We start from the raw sequence: 27,327 nt of genomic DNA, 5'->3' as shown, positions 1-27,327 counted from the left end.
TTGGTGTTTGTATATGGGATGGATCCCCAGGTAGGGCAGTCTCTGGATGACCTTTCCTTCAGTCTCTGCTCCACACTTTGTCCCCATATTTCCTTTAAATGGGAGCCTTTGTGGGTTAAGAATTTGGAGATGAGTGGGTAGCCTTCTCCCCCAACCGGGGTCCTTGCCTAGCCTCTGGATTTGGTCTCTACAGGTTCTCCCTCCCCTTTGTTGGGCATTTTAGCTAATCTCATCCTCGTTGGGTCCTGGGAGCCTCTTGCTTTCCTAGTATCTGGGCCTTGCTGGTGGCTTCCCCCAGTTTCCTGTTTCCCATTGCTACACACCTCTGTTCAAATTCCTGACCCTCTGTATATCATCCCAGTCTCCTCCCATACCTGATCCTGCCCCCTTCCTCCTCCTCTCTTCCTTCCAAGTCCCTTCTGCCCTCTGCCTCCTGTGATTATTTTGTTCCCCCTTCTAAGAAGGACTGAAGCATCTGCATTTTGGTCTTCCTTCTTCTTGAGCTTCATATAGCCTGTGAATTGTATCTTGGGTATTCCAAGCTTTTGGGCTAATATCCACTTATCAGTGAGTGCATACCATGTGTGTTCTTTTGTGATTGGGTTACCTCACTCAGGATGATATTTTCTAGTTGCATCCATTTGCCTAAGAATCTCATGAAGTCACTGTTTGTAATAGCTGAGTAGTACTCCACTGTGTAAATGTACCACATTTTCTGTACTCATTCCTCTGTTGAACAAGGCAACAATGTCTTAAATTACACAAAGTCAGCCAAAGTGACCTTGTAGGATTTGGCATTTTTTGGAAGCAACTCAGGGATTTGTAAAAATTTTCCCTCTGTCTTTCCAAGTCTTCTCTGACTTCTCAGAGTCTGCCCTTATTTTGCTAATTCAGTAAGAAGCTCCTTAAATTATAAAGTTTCTTTGTAATAAGTGTTCTGGTCAGATGTGGCTAAAAGTAAAACCAAAGCAACAAGAAAAGCCAGGAAGCATCAGACAGCAGGACAGAAGAGCTGGGATGACATTCACCAAGAATCTGCAGAAAGAAAAAATTCTAAATTTTCTGTAATTCCCAGTAATACCAGTGAAGCAACATGATCCAGCTCCTGCAACTAGTGGCTTTTTCTCCAGAAAAAGATGGGCTCTAAAAACTTTTTTAGAGCTAGGCATAAAGATGTGTATCTCTGTTGGGAGCCGCCCTTTAACAGAAAGCAGCTAGAAAGCAGCTATTCACATGCTAGCCACACTTCCAAGGCTTACGTCATATCCACACGCCTACAAGGGGCATGGCAAAAGTGTATAAATATCTCAGATTTCCCTTTAATAAAAAAGACTTGAGACTTGATTAGAACCTCTGTCTTGTCTCCATTCCTTGTGTCTCTTCTCCTTATCCTTCCTCTCTCTCTCTCTCTCTCTCTCTCTCTCTCTCTCTCTCTCTCTCTCTCTCTCTCTCTCTCTCTCTCTCTCTGAAGACCTGAGTGGCAGTTTGAAGCCAGGCAGTGGTGGCGTAAACCTTTAATCCCAGCCTTTGAAAGGCCAAGCCAGACAGAGCGGAGCAGGCGCAACATAGTAACTATTCAGGCATTGTTAAGTCTTTTGTCTCAAGCCAGGTAGAGCAGAGCCGGTTACAACATATATCCAGTCCCTACACTTCGGAGTTTGAAGCAGGAGAGTAGTAAGTGAGGTCAGTCTGAACTATGTTATATGTGTGTGTGTGTATGTATGTATGTAGCATATATACATGAACATGTATTTAAAGGGTTACTCTAAATAAAGATGTTTCAAATTAATTTCAGATAATATTTTTAAGGCCTGATTTTTTTGTTCTGTTTTGTTTAATTCATGCTTACATAAGTTAAAACTTCTCCTCTTTTTCTTCTGCATCTTGTATTCTTTTCCTTTTGCATTTGTGTGTGTGTGTGTGTGCATTTTTGTGCACATATGGTGTGTGTGTGCATGCACGTATGGTTGTGTGTGTTTGTGGTGAGTGTGCATGGTGTGTGTGTGTGTGTCCATTTCTATGTGCATGCACATGTTGGTGTGTGTGGTGTGCATGTGTCTTTTACTGTTTATGCACATGTGGAGGTCAGAAGACAACTTGACAATGTTAATTCTCTTCTGCCCCATGAGTTCCAGAGATTGAACTCAAGTCGTTAGTTTTGGCATTAAGATATTTATTTCGACACCCACCCTCTTTAGCACAAGAGTGCATCCCTGTTAAACAAATAGAATTTGCTTTTGGTTCCTTCCAAATTGTTTTCTGTGACACACACGTACTTGTTTGTCCAAACATTAATTTTTATTTTATCTGTTTTAGCACATTCATATCTGGTGTGCAGTATACTGTGAGTTACCCAGTCTTGATGCTGAGAGCCCTTCAGACATGATTAAGAAATAGTCCCTACCTTCAAGACACTTGAAATCCATAAGGTGAAACTCTGTCCTGTAACACTTGTTAGATGGTGATTAATGTCACTCACATTCAATGCAGTCTGTATTCAGGAAAGCATTCTCTTGGTTGCTGTGGTCTGACATCTTTAACTCTGACTCAAGCCTTTGTAACTCACCCGTCACTAGGCATATTTTTTTTTTTTTTTTTGTAATATAGGGTCTTCTACAGATGATTTCGACTGAAAAGGCTTCCTCTGTTTTCTCTCTCAAAGAACAATCCCTTCCTCATCAAGGTGTCAGGATCACCCTTATGGCACCTACGGACTCTGGTAAAGGCGGGATTCATTTTTCAATGTAGAAAGCAGAAATCGATGCTGGCGTTGCATCGGTAACAAAAGGAGGATTAATAACCCCCTCACTGTAGCCCAGGTACCTCGAGATGGACATGCTAACTGTCGAGGGGCTCTGGCTTTCATGGAGAACAGGATACAGGAAAATTATCAGTATTTACAAGTGGGTTTAGGAATAGTTAAAGGAATGAAGAGGCCCTGTAAGTTTTCAGAACCTAGAACTGCACCTGGCTGGTGGCACTGGATGGAGTGGATAAATGACCATGATATTTTTTTATACTTAATAAGGTCTGGGGATAGAATATACTTAACACATACATGTTGAAGGAAGGATTGATGAAAAAACTTGTCTTAGAATTCAACTAAGTTATGCCTCTCATCTCTAGTCATCATTCTGATAAATGGGCTCACGGCAGTTCCAGTATCTTAGTGGTTCTGTTGCTGGTAGGAGTCTGGTCGCCTGGGATTCCCAGGTAAGGAATGGAAACTCCTTTCACCTCTTCAGCTCTTGCCTAATCAAGCTTGTAGATCAGTTTGACTTTGTCAGAGAGCTTTCTCCACCATCTGCTGGTGTCCAGCTCATGGTCCACCTGTATCTGTCACTTGGATTGTCAAATAAGGTAAACATGCAGATTTCTGCTTAATCTGATACTGTTCTTACACACCTAGCAGCATTATCCAGAGTAGCAAAGGTGGCCAAAATCCATATGAAAGATGGCATATGCACACAATCTCAGTCTTAAGAAGGAAGAACATTCTGATACATGTCAGACTATGGGTGGCCTTTCAGACATGATGCTGGTAGAGGGATGTTACCTGGAGAAGAGAGGGAGATGATCAAAGGCTGGATGTAGAAAGTATTGATGGTTACATAACCATATAAATGTACTTAATGAGGCTCAACTAAAATTGATCAAAATGTAACACGCTGCAAACTGTGCTTAGCAGCAAATTAGGGCAGAGCCTCCTGGCATGCTCCTTGTGTGGGCAATCCTTGGCTCACTCAACCAGAAAGAAAAGGGAGACAGGACAAAGGTGTTAGAGAGGAAAGGTGCAAAGGGGGAACATATACTTTCTCCCTGTGCATATGCACCAGTGCAGTCCGCATTAGCTTCCCTGCTTCCCACTGACAGCAGTCTACGCTCTGCAGTCACCGGGCTCCACTTAGCTCCATAAATGGAAGGCCAAGGTCTGTCTTTGCATGTTCAATATTTAGTAAAATACTTGCCTGGAAACGGCACTCATCGTATGCTTATTGTGTAACTTTGTGTGAACACAAACATCATAGGTCTTACTTGCAAAGTAAATGCAGTTGTTTTGAATGGTTCATGGGATGGAGATTTGAGACTATGCAGTTGGAGAACTGTACAAGGTGTCTGAGGCAGAGCAAAGGATCAGGCCTTGGAAATGTATTGTTACTAGTGAGAGGAGGCACTGGGTTGTTCGAGGTTTGGAGCGAGGGGTTTGCAGATTCAGTGGCCTCTTGCCTCTATTATGGTTGGTTCTAATGCCAACTTACCACAGACTAGTAGGACCTAAGTAAGAGCCTTACCTGAAGAACTGTCTTGATTGACTTAACTGATATGGGAAGACCCACCCCAGTGTGGGCAGCACATTCTGGTAGCACTCCAGATAAAAAGAATATCGTAGACGGGTGATTACTGGCCTTCTACTGCTGCTTCTACTGCTGGTGGTCCTCCTTTTCCTCCTCTTCCTCCTCCTCTTTTCCTCCTCCTTCTTCCCCTTTTCCTTCTTCTTCAGTGACAGCACAGCATTTCCAGGATTCCACCATGGCTTAAGGACCATCCACGTTTGTAGCTGCTGTTTGTGACTGTTGAGGTACTGCACCTTAGAGACTGAGAAAGTACTAGATAATGAACTTCCCCACTATGAAACTGCTATTGTGGAGCTACCCTGACCGCTGAGGCACCCACCCCAAGGACAAAGCAACTACCTCGTTCTCAGCCTCTCTAGTGGGAATCAGTTGATGCTCCTATTTGAAAATAAGATGACTTAAATATTCATATATGTATGTGTTTATCCATAGCCGCATCCACATCCATTGCCTTGGTTTTGCTCCTTTAGCAAACCCTAACATAGCCACCTAGCAGGCAACGTGAGCCTTCAGCATGCTAGTCCCATATTACCTGATACATAAAATAAGAGGAACGGGATGGATGAAGTTGTACATGCCACAATACTGAGAGCTCCCTGTCAATACGGTGTGAGTTCATACCCAACGTCAGATCTCTGGATTGTTCAAGAGAAGCCGGAAATGGGGATTTTTTTTCCCAAGACAGGTTTCTCTGTGTTAACAAACCTTAGCTGTCCTGGAATTCTCTAAGCAGACCAGGCTAGCCTTGAACTCCCAGAGATCCATCTGTACTCTGACTACCTGTATCACATGCAGCTTCATCTGAAATTTTCTAATCATGTAAGTTGCCTATTTAAAGGCTTGTAAAGTTCAGTGCACACAAAAATGAAATCAAAGCACTATTTTTTAATAGTTTTTATGGGATAAAAGTTTGCATTTGTTAATCAGTCCTAAGGATCAAGCTGTGTCAGACAGAACCAGTATCTTCTGTCTTGGTCAGTATCACTGTACTTGCGGATCTAGGAGACCATCTAATCCAGATCACCAAAATGGGAAGGAAGAAAGGGCGATGTCTCCAGTCTTAGAATTCTTCTTCTGTGAATGGAGTTCAGGGGTGTACAAAGCCAGAATGGAGATTTATGAATGCGCTCAGTGGCGTTGACATGACCACAGTCCCACAGGCCAGGACAGCAGAGTCAGAGGGCTGCAGTGGATGCTCATTTTGGATTGTTTTTCTGCAGGTTTCCTGTTGAGCTGGTTAGTGTCTTACCTACACTGGGAAGGACAAATTCATTTTCCACAGCTAGGGGGCTCTAGCAGTCCACCTTTCAGATACAAATGGATGCTCTATCATTTGCAAGTCTAGAATGAGGTTTTTTTTTTTTTTCACTGTTGCCTATAAATATTAATACTTTAGTATAATAGAAATATTTTAACCCGTATGCAAAGTGATTGATCTACTTTGCCCACTCTTTATTTTGCTGGTTTTCTTCTATTTAAACTTTTTGATTTTATGTGGATGATATTCAGAAAACAGCTAAATTAGAACGTAAATATCTGTAGGAAGTGATTGCCCCTGCCAAGTCACCACAGCATGCATTGAAGTTGACATTCTTTGACTTGAATCTTATCTGGCACATCTAAGGGTAGACTACATGTCGATGTTGATAATTAACAAAATATAAATAAATAAATTCTCCGTCATAACACAATTTATCCACTTAAAAACCAAACTACTTACTTCCCAGCTGTTAGGGTTGCTCAAGAAGAGGAGACCCAGGCGGAGTGTCTGAGGTTGCCTCTGCTTGTTTCTCTGGCTACTTTGTTCTTGAAATTTCCTCTATCAAGACATTGAAATGTGCTAATTTAGCCTCCCCAGGCCCTCCATTTTGCTTTAAGTCACGTTTTTCAAAGCACTTAGAGGCACTTACTGGACAGACTTACCAAATCTCCATCCTGTTTCTCCGGCTCAGTGGCAAACAAAAGGCTGAATACCCCACTTCCCTGCTGCTTCCATTCCCTAAAAATATTGATTGTGGTCAAGGCGGGACTCAGAGGGAGATTTCTCATGTGTTGGGGGGAAAAAAAGCTACCCAGAAAAAGAATTTTTTTTTGAATTGGTTTCTTTCAGATGCTAAATGCCCACTTCCTCTTTCTTATCAGCCACTTTAATGTAGTCCTGGAAATAACGACTTAAACAAGAACCCGCACATATTTCCAGTTTCCTGAAATATTGCTGTTTCCCAGATGTACTGACTTCGGGAAAATAGAAAATGTGCTTTATTCCAGACCTTTCTTTCCAATTTGCAAACCCAAGAGAGTTTAAGGGAAATGCAACCCACATGCTTCTGGGCATTTAGACTCTCACATACTTATCTAAAGCAACCTTTTCTTTATGACAGTAATTTGATGTCTGTGAAGCTTTTAAAACTAAATCTTGGGGTTTCTCTTTCTAAAACAAGGAAACAGAAGTTTCTATGGAGAACATTAAATTAATATAAACCCTTAAAAACTTATCTTTGGCTTTAAATGCAAATGTCATTTCCTTAAAAGTGGCTTCTGAACTCACTTCAAACCCGGCACGTTATGCATTTGCTGGTATATTGTCATTCTTTTATGCGTTGTTTCCAGTCCCCTTTGGGTAGTAAATCATTCATTCATCCATCCATTCAGCTTACAAGCTATCTGCTCTGCCTGGTTTGTCGTAAGTGCTGGAGACAGCAGCAACAGACAAGACCCTGTCTTCATGAAACTTGGGATCTAGGAGAGAAGAGAGTGATCAAAGCCGCAGTCCAATGAGAGTGTGCAAGGGGACAGGCAGAGGCACCTTCCAGAGGAAGTCTCTGAAGAGCTGACCTCAGCCTAATAAAAAGCTCAAGGGCTAGGGTTGGGCAAAGAGCCAGGCTAAGGAAATAGCAGGTATTAAGGTCTAGGGAATGACCCAAAGGAGGCCCAAATGTCTAGAGCTTACCGAGTGAAGGGGGTGGGTGCTAGATAATGCGGTGAAGATATTGCAAGACCACAGGATGCCCCCCTTGTCTCTTAGGGTTCACAGCACCATCTACATGGAACCAAACAGGCTTTTCCCAGCATGCCACACCTTCTAGACCAGTGTCCTCAGTAAAGCAAAAAAAAAAAAAAAAAAAAGTCTCTGGCTGTAAATTCTAACTATGTGCAGCTAGATAAAAGTGTAGGTAAATGTGTGGGGTGGGGGTGGGGTGGGGGGGTCTGTGTCTGTACACAGGTATGGATATGAATGTATGTGTGTGTTCTTTGGATCTTACTGAGTCCTGCCACGCTGTGGCCACTGCTGTAGTTAGGTTCTTCCAACTCTTAGCTTTGCAGCAGCCTCTTCACTCTCCCAGCCTTAGCCTCTCACCTTTTAGGTCTCCAGTCTTTTTTTATTTTATTTTATTTTTTTATTTTTGGTTTGCTTGCTGGGACAGGGTCTCCATACATAACCCATACTGGCCTCAAATTTGTGATTCTAGGTCCTCAGTGTAACAGTTTGGATAGTTATGGTCCCATAGACATTGTGTGTCTGAATGCTTGGCCCATAGGGAGTGCTACAATTAGGGGGTGTGGCCTTGTTGGAGTAGGCGTGGTCTTGGAGGAAGTATGTCACTGGGGGGGGGGTGGGGCAGTATTTGAGGTCTCCTATGCTCAAGCCATGCCCAGTGTGTGACACAGTCTCCTGCTTCCTGCAGATCAAGATGTAGAGCTCTCAGCTCCATCTCCAGAACCATGTCTGCCTGCACGCTGCCATGTTTCCAGGCATGACAATAATGGACTGAACCTCTGAACTATAAGCCAGCCCCAATGAAATGTTTTCCTTTATAAGACCTATTGTGGTGCTGGTGTCTCTTCACAGCAATGAAACTCAAAGAGACTCAGCTTCCCAAATACTGTGCTTTCTTTTGATTTAATTATGTTGCTTTCCTGGTGAAGCATCCTAAACAGATCTCCGATAAATTGCTCTGTCATCAGAATCCAGGGCAACCTCTGCCCCAAATCTACTTCATCAGCCCTGGACCCTCATTCTTATGCTGCAGTCATCCAGCTGTGTGTACCTTCTTCTCTTAGACTGATAGCCCAACTTCTTATAAACTCTGAGAAAGATCAGTAACAGTGCCTTAAACCCAAAATTGTCAAGTACATAGAGAAAAGAAAAAAATGATTTACTAGACCTTGAACCATGACCCTCACGCATATGTTCAAATCATAACTGCACTACCTCAGAAAGTGATCTCATTCGGGAGAGCAATAAAGTTAAAAACAAGGTTATGAAGATGAGCTCCAATTTAATACGGTGTTCTAATAAAAAGGAGAACACACAGACACAGGTGCATGCACATGTGCATGTCCACACACACACACACACACACACACACACACACACACACACACACGAGGTTAGGTAAATATGAAGATATCTCAGTACCACCTTGACCCTTTATAAACTGCATCATTTGAGAACCCAGAGCAAAGTAAAAATTAAGACTCTGTATATAAACTTTTAAGAATTGCTGAATGCTGATAGCACAACACAGGCTTGGGAGGAGTCTTCTAAAAGTCATGGGTTCCTGTGTGACTGCACAGGCCCCGTGTTTATGCTAGCCCTGTTTGGACGATTCGATGGTTCTACAGGACATAAGGTTCAGCATATAACAGTATTCATTGGTGGTGATGTATTGTGGAAAAGGAGACAAGGCAAGTTCAATGAAGAAAAATATGCATGAGATACAGTGCACAAGAACCCACTGTACGTTCGTAAAGGTGCTCACTGGGGACTCGGTGTCCACAGATTCTACTGGAATCATCCACTGCCTTAAAAGGTAGAGTTAGTAAGTGTTCACACTGAAAGGAGCCAAGCTCAGGGGCAGAGCAGCTTCTCTGACACTGTTCCCCACTCAGGCTGAGGAGACATCATGCCAACAAATTCAGGTTCCTTCAAGCTGACCCCTGTAGAGAGCCTGTTTAAGATGACACACTGGTGAAGGAACTCTGTACCTCAGCTGTACACCTTGCATGGGCATAAGGGCTTCCTGTACCACCTTTACAGTCCTGCATTCAAGATTTGTGGACATGGTTCTTGGCACAGTAACCCTACATCTGAATATCAGTCTCCAGAAGCCACTCTGTTTTAGAGAGTTTTGTGCCCGTGTGCTCCAGACGTCTGTGTATGGTGATGGTTCAGCCCTTTCTCTGTCCAACCAAGGGGCTATAAAATTAGTCGTGATTAAGTGCATTTGGACCCAAATGGTTCTGAACTCCCTCTCTCTCTCTCTCAAAGATGTTTGCGGTTTGATAGGTATATTAACTATATCAAAGTTTCAGAAATAAAGGCTTGGCCTCTAGGGTAGATCATCATTGCTTAAGTCCCAGTGGAACTAGAAGAGTTCAGTGGTGGCTTTGGTGGAGTCCACCATGAATCTGGACGGACTTGACCTTGCTAACCATGTCTTCACCACAACTGAGAAGAATTCAGCTTAAGGCAAATGCCATCTACTCATAGCAAGGCAGACAAGATGATACCCAGATTGCTGGGGGTTGTGTATGTGAGTGAGCACGTTAACTGTAGTGTGCACACGTGTGTCAGTGTACACACACCTGTGCATGTATGTGTGCATAGAAGCAAGGGGAGAACATTGGGTGTCCTGATGTCCTTTGCACCTTATTCCCTTGAAACATTGTCCCTTGCTTAAGCTGAACTAGGCTTGTGAGCAGTAAGCCTCATCCATCCTCCTGTCTCCATGCCCCAAATGTTGACATTCCCATGCCTGAGTTTTCATGGGGGCTTGAACTTAGATTCTTATACTTGCATAAGAAGCATTCTGACCCAGGGTGCCACCTCCCCAGTCCTGTGTTTAGTTTTGATTACCAATATGAGGTTTTTACTCTAAGTACTTTATGAACGGAACAAATAACTTACTTATCAATAACATTCCAAAGATAATCGTTATTATTTAACATTTAGCAATTCAATATGGTGGATAATAATTATCATTGTTTAACATTTAGTAATTCAGTGTGGCAGTAGATAAATTTTACCTTTGATCATTAAACCACCCGGAATCTAGGTTGGATACTGTGATCAGCAGGACGGGGTGCTGGACTTGAGTCTTGCCCCTTTAACTAAGAAGCTGAGTACCTTCAGAAAAAGTCACGAACAGTGCTGAGTTCCAGATTTCTCATCTGCTCCAGAAGAAAATAACTTCTCCTTCTTGTCATTGTAGGTATTAATATCAAATAATATAATTTAACTCATGCAAAAGTATGTGTGTCTGTGTGTCTGTGTGTGTGTGTGTGTGTGTGTGTGTGTGTGTGTACTCATGCTTAAAAATCAGAAGGGAAGTGACTGTGTTTAAGAAGACCAGTACGTTTGACAGATGATGGCAATAACCCAGCCCCATTATGGGGATAGTTACTGTCATTGCCTGCATCACTGATGGCACAATTAACTTAATTAACACATACCTCTGTGGTGAGCCTGCTGAAGTAACACTTTCCCTTTTAACATACTCCTGCCTTGCCAGCCAGGCATCTTCAGTCCTGTGTCTTCCGAGAAGGGAGGCCCCGGGGTTAAATAGCTCCTAGTTGGTATTCAGAAAACAGAATTCTAGAATATCCATATCATTAGCAGTTCAAATGACCTGGAAAAGTATCAGAAGCTTCACTGAAAACTTGGAGATTAGAGCAATGGCCAGTGCTTCTTAAAAGTTAAAGGAAGGCTTGGAAGCACTCCTTCCAGAGCTCACACTACCATGGGGGAGGGAGTTAGGAGGGTGGTGGTGGTGCTGCTGCTGCCTTTCCTTCTCCTCCTTTTCCTTCTTTTCTCCCTCTTCCTTCCTTCTCCTCCTCCATCCTTTTCCATTTCCCTACCTATTCTCATTCTCTCTCTCTCTGTCTCTCTCTCTTCCTCTCTCTCTTCCTCTCTCTTTCTCTCTCTCATTCCCCTTCCCACTTCCTCTCCCTCCCCCTCTGCCTCTCCTCTTTCCCCACTCCCTTTCTTCCCTCTCTCTTCTGTTTAAATCTCTATACCTTTCTTAATAAATTCTAACCCCCACACATAGAGATGTGTCTGGGCATGTGAATTACACAAGGAAGTCATCCTCATCACACTCGGGTGACACTACACTGACAGCATCCTCATCCACCTGTGGTTCTCCCCCACCCCACCCCACCCCCCACACCCCGACCCCGGGGGAGCCTCAGGCCGTGCTCTACAGTACTGGCAATAAAGAGTTTCAGTTTTAGTTTTCCTGTGTGTTTAGAGTGGTGGCTTCACCTCAGCACAGACTCTTGCCGATGGCTTTGGCTGAGTTTTATTTGAGGACTGAAAGATCAAGGTCACCACAATGTACTTTGATCCTATTCACTTCCAATTCCATAAAACCTCGGAGCCATTCCCCTTCCTTACCCACCCAACATAGCAGCTTCCTCTTCTGATTGTTTGCTTGATAAGACCTACCTGATCCAGCTTGTGCACCCATATGCTCTTGGGTATGGAGTGTGGTCAGCATACAGGAGCCATGACTCCTCATGTCCAGGCATTCCGTTGTTAATGTCTCCTTAGTGACACGAGGCAATCATGGCCATCTCCACCCTCAGAGAGTCTTTAATTTTCTTTCAGTCTCTGTAGACGAAGAGCCTTCAGAATCACTCTGCTTCATCCTTCACTCGTGATCCATTTTTGACGTCCCCGTCTTTCTCCATGTACAGCCTTATTTTAGATCCACTCATGTTCATAATCCATCTTACCCTTTACAATATAATTACAGATATGTAACTCACCTTCCCGTTGAGACTGTGCCTCTTTTCAGTTTCAATCTGCTGTGTACATTCTAAAGCAGCTTTAGCTAGAGTCTGCTCTGTGGTAGATACTTAGAAAATATTTTTTAAATTAAATATATTTTCTTCTCATTGAAAACTGGCTTTAGTAGTTCTTCAAGACCAGTTCTGTGCATTGTAGATGCAGTATATTTATGGCTTAAATAAGGCATGCATTTATCCCTTGACGGATAGCATAGAGGATCCAGAAGAGGCAGCTGAGTTCTGCAAAGACACTCTGGGTCTTGGTCCCCTCTGTCACAGTGTGCAGCCATTTCTCGGATGTGATTTTTATGTGCCTGGTTGAACCAAGAGCATCAAGCAGCAAATTCCAGTAGACAGTTACACTGGCAATGCAGGGTAAGAGATTTACCAAGGATCTTGGTTTCATTGCTGCTACGTCGTATGCGTCAGGCCCTGTCCCTGTGGCCATAACTGGCAACAAAGGAGGATGGGATGCAAAATCTTTATTTTGGATAAAAATTACCCAACCTCCCACTTTTTTAAAATCAGAAGACCATTTAATACCACAAAATGATTTCCAGGCTTTTAAGACCATGATTCGGGGTAGAAAACATATTACCCATGAGGTATAGGGCCCAACATACATGGAAATGACATAAAAGTGTGGTGAAACTATAGTCATCCCAACATTGCTGTTTTTTTTATATTTTAATATTTTTTAAACAAGTGTTGCTTGCTACTGATAAGTGAGACGTGGCTTGCAATTGGAAAGGTATTGCTGCAGGAAGGTGAGTGAAGAATCCCACGGACGACCACAGGAAAGGGAGCATTCAGTCAAACCACGGGCCGAATGAGCTGCCTGCAGGTCTAGCTTCGTGTGGCACAGCGTTATCCTCTCACTAGATACAAGAAAGTAAATACAGCAGCCTCTTCAGCCACACAAGCAGTGTGATGTTGCTGAGTCTAGGTAGCGTCTCTACTGATGTTGATTCCAAAAACTGAAGGTGAGCTAGACATCTTCAGCAGGGTGCCTCCTCCCAACTGCTGTGTGTACGAAATAATATCCACCCCATTGATCACCCCATTGATCTTTCCCTATTTTAAGGTTAACAGATCATTCAGATTAAACTCAAAGGGACCTCCATTTAATTCTCTGTGGTGGTCCCAGAGATATGAAATCCGTCAAGGGCAACTTTCCATCTACATCGTAATCTGTATTTCCTACCCTTTCCAAGTTCACTTCTGAGCTGGATTCGTCCATAGAACAAATTCGTCACTCTGACTGTAGACTTCAGATGTTGAGGGAAACCTCATAACATGTATGTTGTTTTCTCTCGACAGTTTCAACTGACTTGTCAGATTTCTGACAGGGGAAGAAAAATAAGACCAACAACCCTAAGAACACGCACTGCCTTTGTTCTCAGACTATCGGTTCTGGGTGAGTTTGAAATGACTTCCAAATGATGTCACGGCGGACACTTTAAAACAGACCCCCAGCCTTTTGTTCTGTGAGCACCCTTGGCCTCATGGGTTCTGGCAAACGCATAGTCCGTAACTGTAAGCTAATTGCGTTAGTGAGCTCCTAGCAGGGCCTTCCAGAGGCCGACATTGTGGTCAGCCGTGCATTTCCATGGCAGTTCCTAAAAGTCCCGTGGGTAAGAGGCAGGACAAAGGCAGAAAAGCCTTACAGAGCTTTCATTGTTGCGGGAAGCCTGCAAGCTGCTCATCTCCGGGTCTCTGGTCGAGCTGCTGTTTGTCCCAAAGCATCATGGGTGGGAAAGGCCTCATCTGACCACTTCAGACCTAATGACATGGATAGAAATGCGAACTTCATACAGCTGGCTTTCAAGGCTGCTAAAAGGCTTCCGAAGGAAAGAGTCAGTCGATGTTTTTGGTCTTGTTTTCATTCCTTGTCCCAGCACTCATCCGGATCGGCATCTGTGTTTGCTGCCTCCAGAGACAGAGGCAGGCTAATTACCGGGCAGAGCTGGGGATTAAGCTTCCCTGTTGCCCTTCTGAGGAGATATTCCCTTTGGAGCGGCATTTGTAGGATGAGGAAAGCAGTCCTGAGAAGGGGTCTCTCCAGCAGGCATTCCCAGCCTGGCTGGATAAAGAGGGCTGAAATTCACAGGGTTTTTAATCCAGCACCTTTGGCAATCGGGGTGTACTTCGCCATATATTGAAGCAATAAGGCGTGACAGGCACTTTGTTTCATCAGGACTATGCACCTTATGCATTTTGTGGCAGAAGGCCAAAGCACAAATGACTTCAACTCTCAAGAATATTCTTCCATAAATGCATTAAAACCCTGGCCACTGACTTATTAGTGCTAAGAAATGAAAATTACCTGAACAGAGAGGAAGAAGGAAGATATCCTAAGACAGGTTCCTAGGGGTCAGGTACCCTGACAGCCTATAAGAAACTCCCATTTGCAAATAATGTTCAAAAGATACATCTTCATCTATTCCTCCTGGAAAAGGTTCTGTGATCTGAAAGCAACTGCCTCATCCTGGACCACCAAAGGTCAAAGGTCAAAATGCAGCATAGGAGGTAAGAGCTTTTGTCAGCATGGCGAGCCTTAGCCATCTTTCTGGTTTAGACGGTCAGCATTTGTATTACTTTCCCTAGAAGACAGCAAGAGGGCTTGCAATTGTGTTCATGTAGTTGTTTCTTTAAAAAATAATTCTGAGCCAATTGGGCTTTTAAAAATTTTGCCTCTGAAGATGAAGGCTACGGCGTGGTTGTGATCTGGCCCTTCTCCCAGAGAGAGGTACATTTCTAGATGGTTAGAGAACATCAGGTTGGGCTGTGTTACTCTGCTTCTGGCTTTATGCCTTAAAATATGACCTAAGGCAAGCTATCATTTCCCAGAAATGAAATATGTCATATTTTACTATTAAAGTGAGGCAGAAAAAGAGCATTCTATTATAATAATGGTTTTTGTTTAAAAAAAATTTAAATGTCAAATCCCCAAAGGAATAATACATATCTGATACTATTATTGGAACTGTAATACCAGTAATCATACGAGGTACTTACATTTAGTATTGTTCATACAGTAGAAGGATTTTCATGTAAATCTTTCTGTAAAATTATGGTGTCAGAGGAAAGTGAGGACCAGCACAGCGCATTATTCATGCAATCAATACGCATTCATTGGGAATGAGTGTATGTCAGTCTAAATGCTGGGATGCAGACCTAAGGAAGGTCTAGAACATTCCCTTGCCTCCAGTGAGCTCACAGTCCAGTCAAGGAGACAGATATAGTGCCACACTATGAAACTGTCACCACAGATGTAGTAGAGATTCTGGTGGGGCTGTGGACAGAACGCAGGGAACGGTTGGTTCATGCAAGGAGTCTTTGCTCTGCTTAAGTGGCCTACTCAGCTAAGCTGAACCTCAGAGTATCAAGACGTAGGATTTCATGGGCAAATGGAAGAGAATAGTCAAGAAAAATCAGAGTAACATGGAAGGAACAGGTAAATACATTCAGTGAGTGGTTCTGTGTAGTTACAGAGGTGAGCCTGTCAGCCCGCTAATGTCAAATGCTGACGTACTTTGAATGGCTTTTGAGCAGTATAACTTTAGGGAACGAATACATTTTACATTATATTCTACAGGACAAAGGCAAAGAGAGTAAGACGCAAAATGCCACATGAGATAAAACTGTCATTTCCATCTTGAGTCATCTGTTAACTTATGGAAATACACTCATATCGAGAAATACAAGGAGATTGCTCACTTCACATGCTCACGGGTGGATTGAACCTAATTTTGTAGCATTAAAACCAATTTTCCACTGAGAAAACATGTCACAGAGGATTACACGAACCTTTACAATGATTAATATTTGATATTTCAATGTCACCTTTTGTCCTGAGACACGTCCTATGCTCATGGGAAAGACAAACTCTAAGGAGACAGAATTAATGTTATATGTCATGCTTTCTATTTTCCATATTCCCAAGGCTCTTTGACCATGCGTTTCTCTCACCTTTATGGTAGTAGGCAGTAAGGCAATGGTTTCCCCTATGAGAGGTCATAAGCTAGACTATGAACTACATCATTTTATTTACAGCTCTTCTCACAGGATGAAATCTGACACGACCATTCCTCTTCTCCTTTGCATCACTACCACTGACCACAACCTGTGTAGAGAGTGGACCTAGAATGGGCTGTGTCTTTGTAGAGTTCTGCTTCCATAGGAGAAAACCAGAACAACACCAAAACCACCATCATCATCATCACCATCATCACCACCATCATTACCGTCATGACTACCATCATCACCACCACCACCATCATCACCACCACCACCACCATCACCACCTTCACCATCATGGCCCCCACTCCCACCATTACCCTCGTAATTCCCATTGTGCCACTGCTTATAAGGCCTTCACTGGATGCCTATGCTGATCTGTTATTCTATAAAAAAGCCATATCTATTAATTTGACAGCGACATTAGGGGGTAGAAAGATCTAGTGTGGCCATTGATTGGTGCTACTGAGAACCAGCCATATTTATCTTGTATTTAATTTTGATTAAATTCATGGCAGCAGCACTGAGACTGGTAGTTTTGATATTGGTCAATACAGTTGTAGCAACCATTGGCATTTATTATTATTGTCATTATTATTATTTTAAACCAAAGAGCTGGAGGGATGGCTCAGCACTTAAAGAGTGTTTACTGCTCTTGTAGAAGACCTGAGTCTGGTTCCCAGCACCCATGTTAAGGCTTAAACCAACCTGTCATTTTCTTGCTCCAGGGAATCTGATGTTCTCTTCTGACCTTCATGAGCTGGAACACATACAAAACTAAAAATAAAATAAATAACCCCTCAAAACCAGACTAAACCCCAAAGGTCTACTTTCACCATGTCTATATTTATTATGTATTTATTATATATTATAAAATATTTACATATTTATGTTATATATTTGTCATATGTTGAAGATTAGAGTGAAGAAGGGGTATGAAATATTATTGAAGCCAAAACTATTTTCAAAAGAGTCCTATATCCCACATTTGGAGAACTTTAGACCAGCCTTTTCCTCTCTGTTAAAAGTAGATTTTAACAACTCCAGAGGAATAAGTAGAATAACCACGTGTTTTCCCAACAAGGGATATTTGGAAAAGACATAGCTGGAGTCTTAAATGAAACTCAACTGTCCTCCAACTACACCAAGTGATCCCCAAAGAGAAGCATTAAGTTGACAGAGAAAGATACTCCCATTCACTTCTGAAATAGGACAACGAAGAGGGGTTTTACGTTTTGAGCTTCAATGGGAGTCTTCGGGTAAGTCTCCTCATTAACGTCCACTTCTCCGGGATTTTTGCCTTGGTGCGAAAATATGGAAATCTGTTTCGGTATGCAGAGACATTGATTGGAAGACTCAATTCCATCTCCTGTAGTAGTCCACCTTGTAGACTTCTGACTATCACTAGAGAAAGAACTTAAGTAGCCCTTGGATTGAACCATCTGCCACAAAAATGTGACATATGCTTGCTTTATTTACTCGACGATGGAAGTGTAAACTGATACACTGAACTGAAAATCTGTGTAAGTCTGGTGTGATTGAATGCGACGCTGGGGGAGGGGTTCCTGGTGAAGGCATCAGACACTTCATACCTGCCCCTGAGGAACACGTGCAAGGCGAAGGAGGAGCTAGGACTGGCAGGGATGTCCCCTGGGTTTAGGTCGCTCACTGAGGCGCAGACACTCTTTGAGGACTCCAAACAATGCTACAGCCGGTACAGCTGAAGGGCACGCCCGGCTGATGTGTACTTGAATGGAGACCTACCCATCCCTCCTCCTCTTCTCCCTGCCCTTATGACCGGCCTCAAACTTAAACTAAAGCCTGTGCCCTTTGCAATTAACCCCCTGGATCAAAAAAGAGCGTCTCTTTTCTGTCCTCCTTGGCGGCCCATTGTCTGTGGTGATGGGTTTGCATATGTGACAGCTGGGCTCATAGATTTGAATCAAACTCTGTTTTCCTCAGAGATGAACTTGGACATAGAAAAGATCTCCGCCACCAGCCCCAAGCAGCGAGATGGTTGGTCAAACACCACTGCGGACATGGACATAATCTAGACAGATCTCTGGACCCCTAAGGACAGCGGGTGTCACGGAGAGCAGGGCTAAGGAGCACCGCTGGAACGACCCTTGAAGTTGGGGTGAAGGGCTGTGGATATGTCCTGTTTTATAAAATGTTTTTGAAAAAAAAAATTACTCTTGAAACAGTCAAGATGGAAATCATCTTATAAATTATCTAAAGCTGGGTCTGATCAGACTTCAGTGCAGTGGGCTGGGGACTTTGCTTTGTCTCGTTGTCAGAGCCGGAGGAGGAGAGAGGTCTGTGAGCTCGCACAAGCGTGGATCAATGGGTGGGTGCATCCCCAGATCTCAGATCGCCGCTCAGGGATTAGGTCTGAGTGAGTCTGTATATTGCCAAGTCTTGAGTCACAGCCGCCAATGACGTGGAGGAAGAAAAAAAAAACTTTGTGTTCAAAAAGGTCTGGATGGGTTGCTGTGTTGCACTAAAGAAAGAGCCCTTGTGCACTGAAGGGGGTTGGGGTGCGCAGCCTCGGCGACGGCGGCGTAGCGCTGCGGGTCCTGAGTCTGCGTGCGTGTTGGCCTTGGGTCCCACCGCCAGCCAGCCTGTAAGTCTGCTGTGGCGTTCAGAGGAACCGCGCTTCACAGAGGAGCCTGCCCTGCGCTGCCGGGCGGCTGGAGCAGAAGCAGCCTGAGGGGCCGTTAGCCAAAACCAATCTGGGCACGCTACCCTCCCACCGCTTCCAATAACCGCTGACATCCCTACCGGGCATCGAGCCGGGTCGGGGAGGTCTGCTCGGAAATCGTCCTGGCCAACTCTATCTTCCGAGCTGTTGCAGATTATGGCATCGTTTTTTTACCTAACACAGAGAAAGTGAGGCCGGAAAGAGAAAGAGGAGGCGGGGACACCCCCAAAGAATAAATAAATAAACACTGGCTACTCGCTGCAGCTGGACACGGGTCAATTGGGTCCAGGTTTGTGGCATTTAGAGTTTTCTCATTCCACTTGAGAACCCATCGCCACTTCCCCTCCAGCCATCCTTTTCCATTTTGCTGGCGTCCTCCAACTTTGGGGCCAGGGGGGCGCTAGTGGTGCGGGGCTGCACCTGCTGGGGCGTGCAGATGCTGTGGGCTAGCTCGCTCTCCCGGGGCAGTGGTGTGGATGCACAGGAGTTCGGGCGCTGGGCAAGTGCTTGTGAAGCACCTAAGTCTAGGAAGGAGCCCAGGATGAGCGGCGGGTAGGAGTAGGGGCTCAGAAGCCAGGTTTCAGTTCCAGGAAGGATGTCAGTTTCTTCTTGCGGGACTGCCTGGGGGAAAAAAAAAAGGCTAGTCCGGGGGAGGAGTGTCAGTGGCTAGGGTAGCGATCGGTGGCCTGTGGCAGGGGACAGAAGAGCTAGAACGCTAGTGATTGAGCCAGCAAGTGAGTGGTCGGGCGGGAGCCAGGGAGGGCGGCCAACTTCCCGGAGCCGGAGCAGGGTCTTGGTCCAGCGGGGTTGGCTAAGGAGCCTTCGCCACTGAGGCTCCGACTCCGGGCAGCGCCAGCTAGCTTCCGGCGCTTGCTCGGAAAGTAATGGTTATTTATTTGCTTGCGTTCAGCCTCTGGGGTTGTCCGCGATAGCCTCCAGCTTTGAACGTTGTGAGCCCTAGAGGATCTCTCCTGCTCCAGACCCCGGGTTCCGGCGCTTCCCCATTCCCCTAATATCTGAACTCTCACCTCCTGCTTTAGGACCCGAGTGTGGGTAGCGTTGAGAAGTCCCCCAAGGAGGGAGGGGGGAGGGAAGAAAAGAGAGGGGCGGGAGAGGGAGGCTTCAGCACTCTGGGCTCTCATTTCAAAGCGCGCTCTCCCTTGCAGGTTGAGTCGGAACTGAACCCCTAAAAGCGGGTCCGCCTCCCGCCCTCGCGCCCGCTCGGAGCTGAGTCGCTGGCGGCGGTGGGCGGCAGAGCGACGGGGAGTCTGCTCTCACCCTGGATGGAGCTGAACTTTGAGTGGCCAGAGGAGCGCAGTCGCCCGGGGATCGCTGCACGCTGAGCTCTCTCCGCGAGACCCGGCGGCGGCTTTGGATTTTGGGGGGGCGGGGACCAGCTGCGCGGCGGCACCATGTTCCTAGCCACTCTGTACTTCGCGCTGCCACTCCTGGGTAAGTTGAGGCCGCTGCTGGCTTTCTCATGCAGAGTCTTTCATAGGGGGTCCCTTGCGGCGGCCACTCCAGAATTGCGGGTGGGTGCCGTGAATGTGGGTTGGAAGAAGTTTCGCTAGGGGGTGAAAAGATTCAAGAATCCCTGGGATTGGGAAGCGGCTGTGGAGCATCTTTGCATGGTTGGTTTTATTTTACCGTATTTAAAGGGGAAAAACACAAAAACAAACACTAATAACTCAGTCTGGTGGAGAATTGAGGGGCTCTCGGCTTCCATCTCGGGGCGTTGGTCCTCTTTGGAAGTCGCCAGGAGCTCGCTGAGACTCTCCGGCAGGTGGAGTGTGGTCGAATATAGCCGGGGTCGGGGAAAAAAGCAAACTTGGAATGGAAAACTTTTCTGGGAATAACGTCTCTGCGCACCCTCGGGGCAGACTGTGGCACTCGCCCGCCTTTCGTTCAGCGCGCTACGGGTGCCAAGCGCCCAGCCTCACTGTTCAACTGAGTGCCCTTGTGCCCGCTGCTGGCAGGGAGACACTGCAGCCTCTGGTGCTTGGGGGAGGCGGGGCAGCCAGCCGTTCAGGACTGCTTCTGCCTTGGGACATTGGGGCTGCGCGGGATCCCCAGCAAATCCGGCTAAGGCAGCCAGTGGATGCTGTTACTATCTTCCTTGTTGAGCCAGGGAATTCCAGGGGTGAGAAAATGGTCATCCAGAAGAAGGGTGGACCAGCTTCCTACCTAATCCGCCCCTCAGAATTATGGTGGAGCTCTATCATGCCCTAGGCGCGAGTCCTACCCTCTCGGCACCAGGAATCAGGGTACCCACTAGTCTGCTACACTCAAGCGCTTTTCTGTTCACCCTGTAGATTTGCTGATGTCGGCCGAGGTGAGTGGTGGGGACCGCCTGGACTGTGTGAAAGCCAGTGATCAGTGCCTGAAGGAACAGAGCTGCAGTACCAAGTACCGCACACTAAGGCAGTGCGTGGCGGGCAAGGAAACCAACTTCAGCCTGACATCCGGCCTCGAGACCAAGGATGAGTGCCGCAGCGCCATGGAGGCCTTGAAGCAGAAGTCTCTCTACAACTGCCGTTGCAAGCGGGGCATGAAGAAAGAGAAGAATTGTCTGCGTATCTACTGGAGCATGTACCAGAGCCTGCAGGGTATGCACTACTGCCCCCACCAGCGTGCTTGGTTTCGGCTCCGAAGGCCAGAGGCAACCTCAGTCCAGTCAGTACTGTGGCTAAGCTGGTTGATCTCATCCTCTGCTCACTTCTGCCAGCTGCGGGATGAGGACCTTTCATTGGCCCCTAGGGACAGAGGCAGCTGGTGTTTGCTGAAGCTGAGCAGTCTCGTTGGAGCTGGTTGTTAAAAAATCCAGGAGGGGGTGGGGGCACCCCTGGGACCCCATTGACTTTCCTGAGACCTAGTCAGAACATCAGAGTGGGGACCCCTTACATGCTACCTAAGGAACCCACCTCTCAGCGGGCCTGAGGCTTTCAGTGCCTTGAGAGGGTAGTAGTCCCACTCACAAAGGCATCTCGCCTGGCATTTCTTCCTTTCTTTCCTTATGACATGAGATAAAGAAGTATTTCAGAGACAGTGAACTTTGCTCTCTTCATCCCCTCACACCAGTTCAAAGCTACATGGGTGAAAAACCATTTGTCATTTTAGATTAGTCGGGTTTTGAACCAGCTGCTGAGGTTCAACCACTGTTGGCACATAAGTAGCAGTCACAGCTGCCCATTCCAGTGGGATTTAGGGAGTCTGCAAGTGGACCTCTGAAGTATCCCATACATCCATTCTTCACTGAGACTTACTAACATTTATAATACAGAAGCTTGGAGGGTCAGCTGCCACTTCTAAACATCTTAGGAATAGTCAGTGTTCCTTCTAGCAGGCCTCATGCCTTGGTTTGGGGAGCTAACAGAGAACTAGCGCCTGTCCTGGGTCACCTTTCTTCCATTGGTTCCAGGAGACAAGCAAAGTGTGTGACGTCACTGGCTCTTTCCTCTCAGATTTCAATTCCTTTGCAAAGAGTGGGAGAGTTTTCTGGCAAGCTTGGGCTTGGGTTCTTCCTCAGTATTTTACAAGGTGCTCTGGGAAGAGCGAGGACAGAAAAGGCGGAGGTTGGAGAAGGAAATAACCATATCCCTAAGCACGAATGTGAAATCTTTGAGACTTTCAGCATCTCCTTGGTCCACAGTCATAACACGATTAAAGGTTCTGGCTGAGCAGTGAAACCCTGTTTGAAATATGCCTGTTTTCCACAGCTGAGCCCAGTCTCCCTGTCATTTCTAGGAAATGACCTACTGGAAGATTCCCCGTATGAGCCGGTTAACAGCAGGTTGTCAGATATATTCCGGGCTGTCCCATTCATATCAGGTAAGCTGACTTATGCTTCGACTACTGTTCCTTTGTTGGCCCGACTCTGCCGGCTTGCCCTCTGGCAAGCTATCTCATACTGTATAGGTTGAGGGAGGTTTCTGGGTGACGAGGTGCACCGTGTAGCCAAGGATGTCTGGGTGGAGAGTAGTTCTCAATGAAGTGATGTGCGGTGGTGGTTTGGAAGAGCCTGAAGAGAGGTGACTGTGTTGAAGTTAAAAAAAAAAAAACAAAACAAAACAAACAAACCACAATGAAATATGATTGGCTAGCCCTAGGCAAAGGGAACACTGCTGTCTGTAGGTGGCAATCATATTCCTGTTCCTGCACCTCACACAGTGTCTCAGTGGGATGGGATCAGCTCCTCATGATGCCACTGTCTTCAAGAAGCAGTGGTGATAACCCTAACCTGTAGAGGGATTGTAGGTAGACTAACCCGTTGCCGGGGATTTAACAGCTGACATTGGTTTGAAACGTGGCATTTGCTCACATTTGTTTTCTATCTGATATGTCCTGGGCAAGTGTGAGTTCATCTGAGAGGAAATGCTCCTGCCCCAGTGCCCTTTGACATATAGTCTCTGCCCTCAGCTTGTTGGGGTTTTTCTTTCAGTTTGGCAATGAACCGAAGCTTAACCGAAGTTTCTCATAGCATTTGCATTCAGACAGCCCACATAGAAGAGGCAAGGCAGTAATCTCTCTTAATGAAATACAGATTCCAGACTGATGCTGTCTTTACTTATTTACAGTTAAGACATTTTCTCAAGTGTGTATAACCCCCGCAAATTGCATGTGTCTTGGTGGTTAAACATGATGGTGGTATTGGATTTGATTCTGAGAGATGATGGCTTGCTGATGAGGAAGTCCTGGTATTTTAGATGCCTTGAGCTTTTATGCAGCAAAGTATAGGACCAAGGGAGCATGCACATACTGACATTACATGTGCGTTGGATGTACACTCATTGGCTAGATATCCATTGGACACCTACTGTGTTCTCACTATTGTGGTTTTGGCTGACAGCCAGCTATCATCATCCTGGTCCTCATGAATCTTAGAGGCAGCTGCTGACATTTACCAAGCCCTTAGTATATGCCAGGCATTGTGTCAGGAGCTCTTAGCACTCGCTGTCTCACACTCTGTATGGAGGGGCAGATTGAGGCCCGGGGATGATGGGAAAAAAGCCTGTGATCACAGAGGTCATAAATGCAGAGTTCAAAACCAGATTTGTTTGTCTGGTGTTTATTGTTTTTCATCTATTCGATGTTGGCTCAGACTGGCATTGTGGCAGTTAAAATCTCAGGATGCATCTAAACCTACTGAATCAGAACCTGCATTTTAGCAAGATCCACCTGGATGGGTCCTTCATGAATATACGAAGCTTGAGATGCACTTCTATATACGGTTTTCTCTGTAGAGGAAATCTCTCCCTCACCCCCACTTTCTCTCTCTCTCTGACCCCCTCCCCCCCTCTCTCTTCTTACCTCTTGCTTGCCATGAAGCATCACTTCCCACTGAGGGCTGGAGGGTGTGACCCACTCCATAAATAAGGGCCATTTGATTTAATTTCAGAATTGCAGTGAGCTAAGTATGGGGCTTTGCACAGACTCTTTGTCCCTTGCCGTGTCATTCAGCTCTCCTTGGTATAATGAGGCAATTGGAGTAAGTGACCTACAGTTCTCCAGTCTATAGTTCTGAAGGAAGACTGGGGTCACCCCCAATTCCTTCCCTGTACCCCAGTGCACCTGTACTACTTTTAAACAGCAAGGCCTTTCTGGGGAACTACTGACTTGTCTGAATTCCCTCCATGAGTAGCAGAAAAATCTTCTGCACTGACCAAGTTTCTCTTACTCATTTACTGCACAAATAAACTCAGGCAGGTCTATTTTCATAGCAGACAGGATCCTGAGTGGGTAAGACTCATCCAGCTGAGTACCTGAAAGTCATAATAAATTAAGCAGAGGCAGGAAGGCTTCATTTAGAGTTTCGATTGGGTATCTCGAGGGCATTGGACATAGGTCCTAGCCCCAGAGAGCCCTGACCTTTGACAGTGACTGTGTTCCTTAAGTGGCTATGGTAAAGCCAAATGGAGCCTTGAGGGGTTTGAAGTCAATGAGTTTGGCACAGTAGTCAGTATGGCCTGTCAGCTGGAGTCTGAAGCAGTATGATAAATGTAGCTTTCCACTGTTGGATTCGGAGTTTGTAGTGTATCTATTCTGGATTGGGCACGACTCTGAGGAAGTCAGGATGGCTGACTCCTTCCTACATATGGAGTAACCACCTGGGATCCCATGCTTGGACTACCTAGACAGATGCAAACTGAATACACAAGCATGTGAGCTGGATCTTCCCACCGACATGATTGAAAGTCTAGCAGTGACGATGGCTCAGTGACAGCTGTGTCACCACGAGGAATTGAGTTTGGGTCCCCAGCACCCACAGAAAAAGCTGGACTCAGTGATTGATAGCTAGAACCTCAGCATTGAGAACGAGATGGCTGAGGCAGGCAGATCCTAGGGACTCTGTGGCCCCCTAAAGTATATGTTTGTTTCCATTTTCTTTGGAGTCTTCAAACGCAAAGACGTCTTGCTAACTGGATAAAAGGGCCTTGTGGGGATGTTATTACATGTGGCCTGGTAGGAACGAGGAAAAGAGCAACAATAAAATATAATCTAAACTTTTTTCTCTTCTGAAGCCTAAACTGTGGAAAGGAAATGGAGCCGCCGAGTTAGGCCAGTATTTCAGTGGACAGGTGGCAGGCCTACACTTGTGTTTGCCCTCTGAGGCATGCAAAGAGGGACATGAGGAGCTATGTTCACAGCCAGTATGGTTTCTAAGGGTCTAGGGCCTGAATAACACAAGGGAGAAAATGAGCCAATGAGAGAGAATGCTGGAGTAAAGGGGGAGGGGTGTGAGATAGGGCGAGGCATGAAGAATCTCCTGGGAGCCCAGACACTAGACTTCAGCATATAGTTTCTTTCTTGGCCACAGGCCCTGTACCTGTTAACCATGGGCCTGAAGGGGGTGGTGAACCTGCTGTAATTTTTTTCTTCAATTCTCCAGAAAAGGAGAACAACGCATGGAGACTATTTGAAAGTGTAGTCGGAGCCAGGAGAAGCCTGCGGGTGGGGGGAGGGTTTGAGGGGCAAGCTATAACCCTCTTGGACAGAAAGAGAAAATCAAGCTGCAAGGGTTCAAGTATTGATTGGGAGCTTGCATTTTCGGGAGAGTCAGGAGTTGCTGAGATTTCCACACATAGAGTCAAAATGGGTAGTGAGGTGTGAAAAAGCCAAGGGGAAGCATGTCAGAGCAGAGACCTCCCTCGAAGACTTGGTAAGAGATGACAACCCAGACTGTGTCTCAGTCACCTCTTCCCTGTGGCCTGTGGGTGTCAGAGATCTTTCCAGAAATGTCAGGACTTTAACGTTGGTGCCTGAGTAATTAGGAATGGTTTAATCCAGGAATAAGATGTGCCCAGACTTTGTTGAGTCTGGATTTCTGGGTGAGGATTCAAGTCATTAGCTGTGCTTGCCTCTTCTGGTATTATGTGAGATCATCTTTATGTCACTACTTAAAAAAACAAAAAACAAAACCTTTATTAAAACCTTTGCCCATCGGAGAAGAACCTTGGGACTAGAATCCGTCCATGGAGCACAAGAGAGAGTCTCAATACAGCTTTGATATTCTTGTTGTAGGCTGGGGAGGGCATGAGGTATCCTATCCCATTTACTCGGGTCCTGATTTAATTTTAAAATATATTTTTTAAATTTTATATGTCTGTGTGTATGCATGTGTGTGCGTGTGTGTGTGTGGGTGGGGTGTACACATACATATGGGTGCCCAGGGAGGCCAGAAGAGGACGTTGGCGCTCTGGGAGTTGGAGCTACAGGAATTGCAAGCCACAGGACGTGGGTGCCGTAAGGCCGGTTCACACTCTTACTCTGGTGCACTTCTCTTGCCCCTTGCCCAGCTCTTGAAAACAATCTTTAATAGTGCTGATGGTCTATTTCAGAGCCCCAGTATGGCTTTACTATTCTCATTGTTGGTTAGAACTGCTGATTCTGATCTGGGGCCATAGGGGCCCCCTGTAGCCTAATCTTGCTACCCTCCTGCCCATGCCCTCTTTCTATTCGAGCTCCTTTAGTCAGACCCTTCCCTATGTATTGCATCTGTGTACACTCTCCTAGGTCTTTGGTCATGGCCTCCTTGCTTCAGAAGCATCTAATAGTTCTTCAAGTCTGCAATCAAATTTCATCTCTAAAAGTCTTGCTGGAATCCCCCAGACAGGCCTCTCACTTAGGACTCCTCTTGTTTCCTATGCTTTTATGTTTATGGTAGCTATTAATCATGGCACATTGGGAGAATTATTTATGTGTCTGTCTTTCCCACTGGAAGTCAGTGACTGCTTGTTAACGTTCTGTGTCAACTCAGCATCCAGCATCCTTTCTGGTCCAGACCACAGGTGGCTGATTGACAAGACAGGGTTCTCAGAGATCTAGGCCAGTTTTCCACTTTAACATATGGTCTTGCAGAGAGGGTAACAGATTTAGCCAGGACTGCACTGCTTGAGATTTGCCAGGGCACTGCTCTGCGGAAGGATAAGTAGCCTCTTTGGCTGTATGAGCTGGACATGC

The 27,327-nt window shown here is 45.6% G+C and overlaps 1 protein-coding gene across 7 annotated transcripts in view; it reads left to right on the top strand.

Annotated features, from left to right (window-relative positions):
* Positions 1 to 18,770: 18,770 nt before the first annotated feature.
* Positions 18,771 to 27,327, top strand: part of Gfra1 (GDNF family receptor alpha 1) — a 217,590-nt gene continuing 209,033 nt past the window's right edge. Inside the window, exons 1-5 of one of the 7 annotated variants that reach the window (XM_076925852.1) lie at positions 19,257 to 19,422; positions 19,781 to 19,919; positions 20,037 to 20,322; positions 21,183 to 21,476; positions 22,615 to 22,698. In XM_076925852.1, coding sequence (XP_076781967.1) covers positions 20,283 to 20,322; positions 21,183 to 21,476; positions 22,615 to 22,698 — 418 coding nt within the window. In that variant the 5' untranslated portion in view covers positions 19,257 to 19,422; positions 19,781 to 19,919; positions 20,037 to 20,282. Of the gene's footprint in view, positions 18,793 to 18,816; positions 19,160 to 19,256; positions 19,423 to 19,522; positions 19,605 to 19,747; positions 19,920 to 20,036; positions 20,323 to 21,182; positions 21,477 to 22,614; positions 22,699 to 27,327 lie in introns of those variants that run through there. The other 6 variants (XM_076925869.1, XM_076925841.1, XM_034502051.2 and 3 more) reach the window with 6 other exon arrangements.

Source organism: Arvicanthis niloticus, chromosome 1, assembly GCF_011762505.2.
Source record: "Arvicanthis niloticus isolate mArvNil1 chromosome 1, mArvNil1.pat.X, whole genome shotgun sequence".
In the NCBI taxonomy this organism is placed as follows: domain Eukaryota; kingdom Metazoa; phylum Chordata; class Mammalia; order Rodentia; family Muridae; genus Arvicanthis; species Arvicanthis niloticus.
This window is presented reverse-complemented; position numbering and strand designations above follow the sequence as displayed.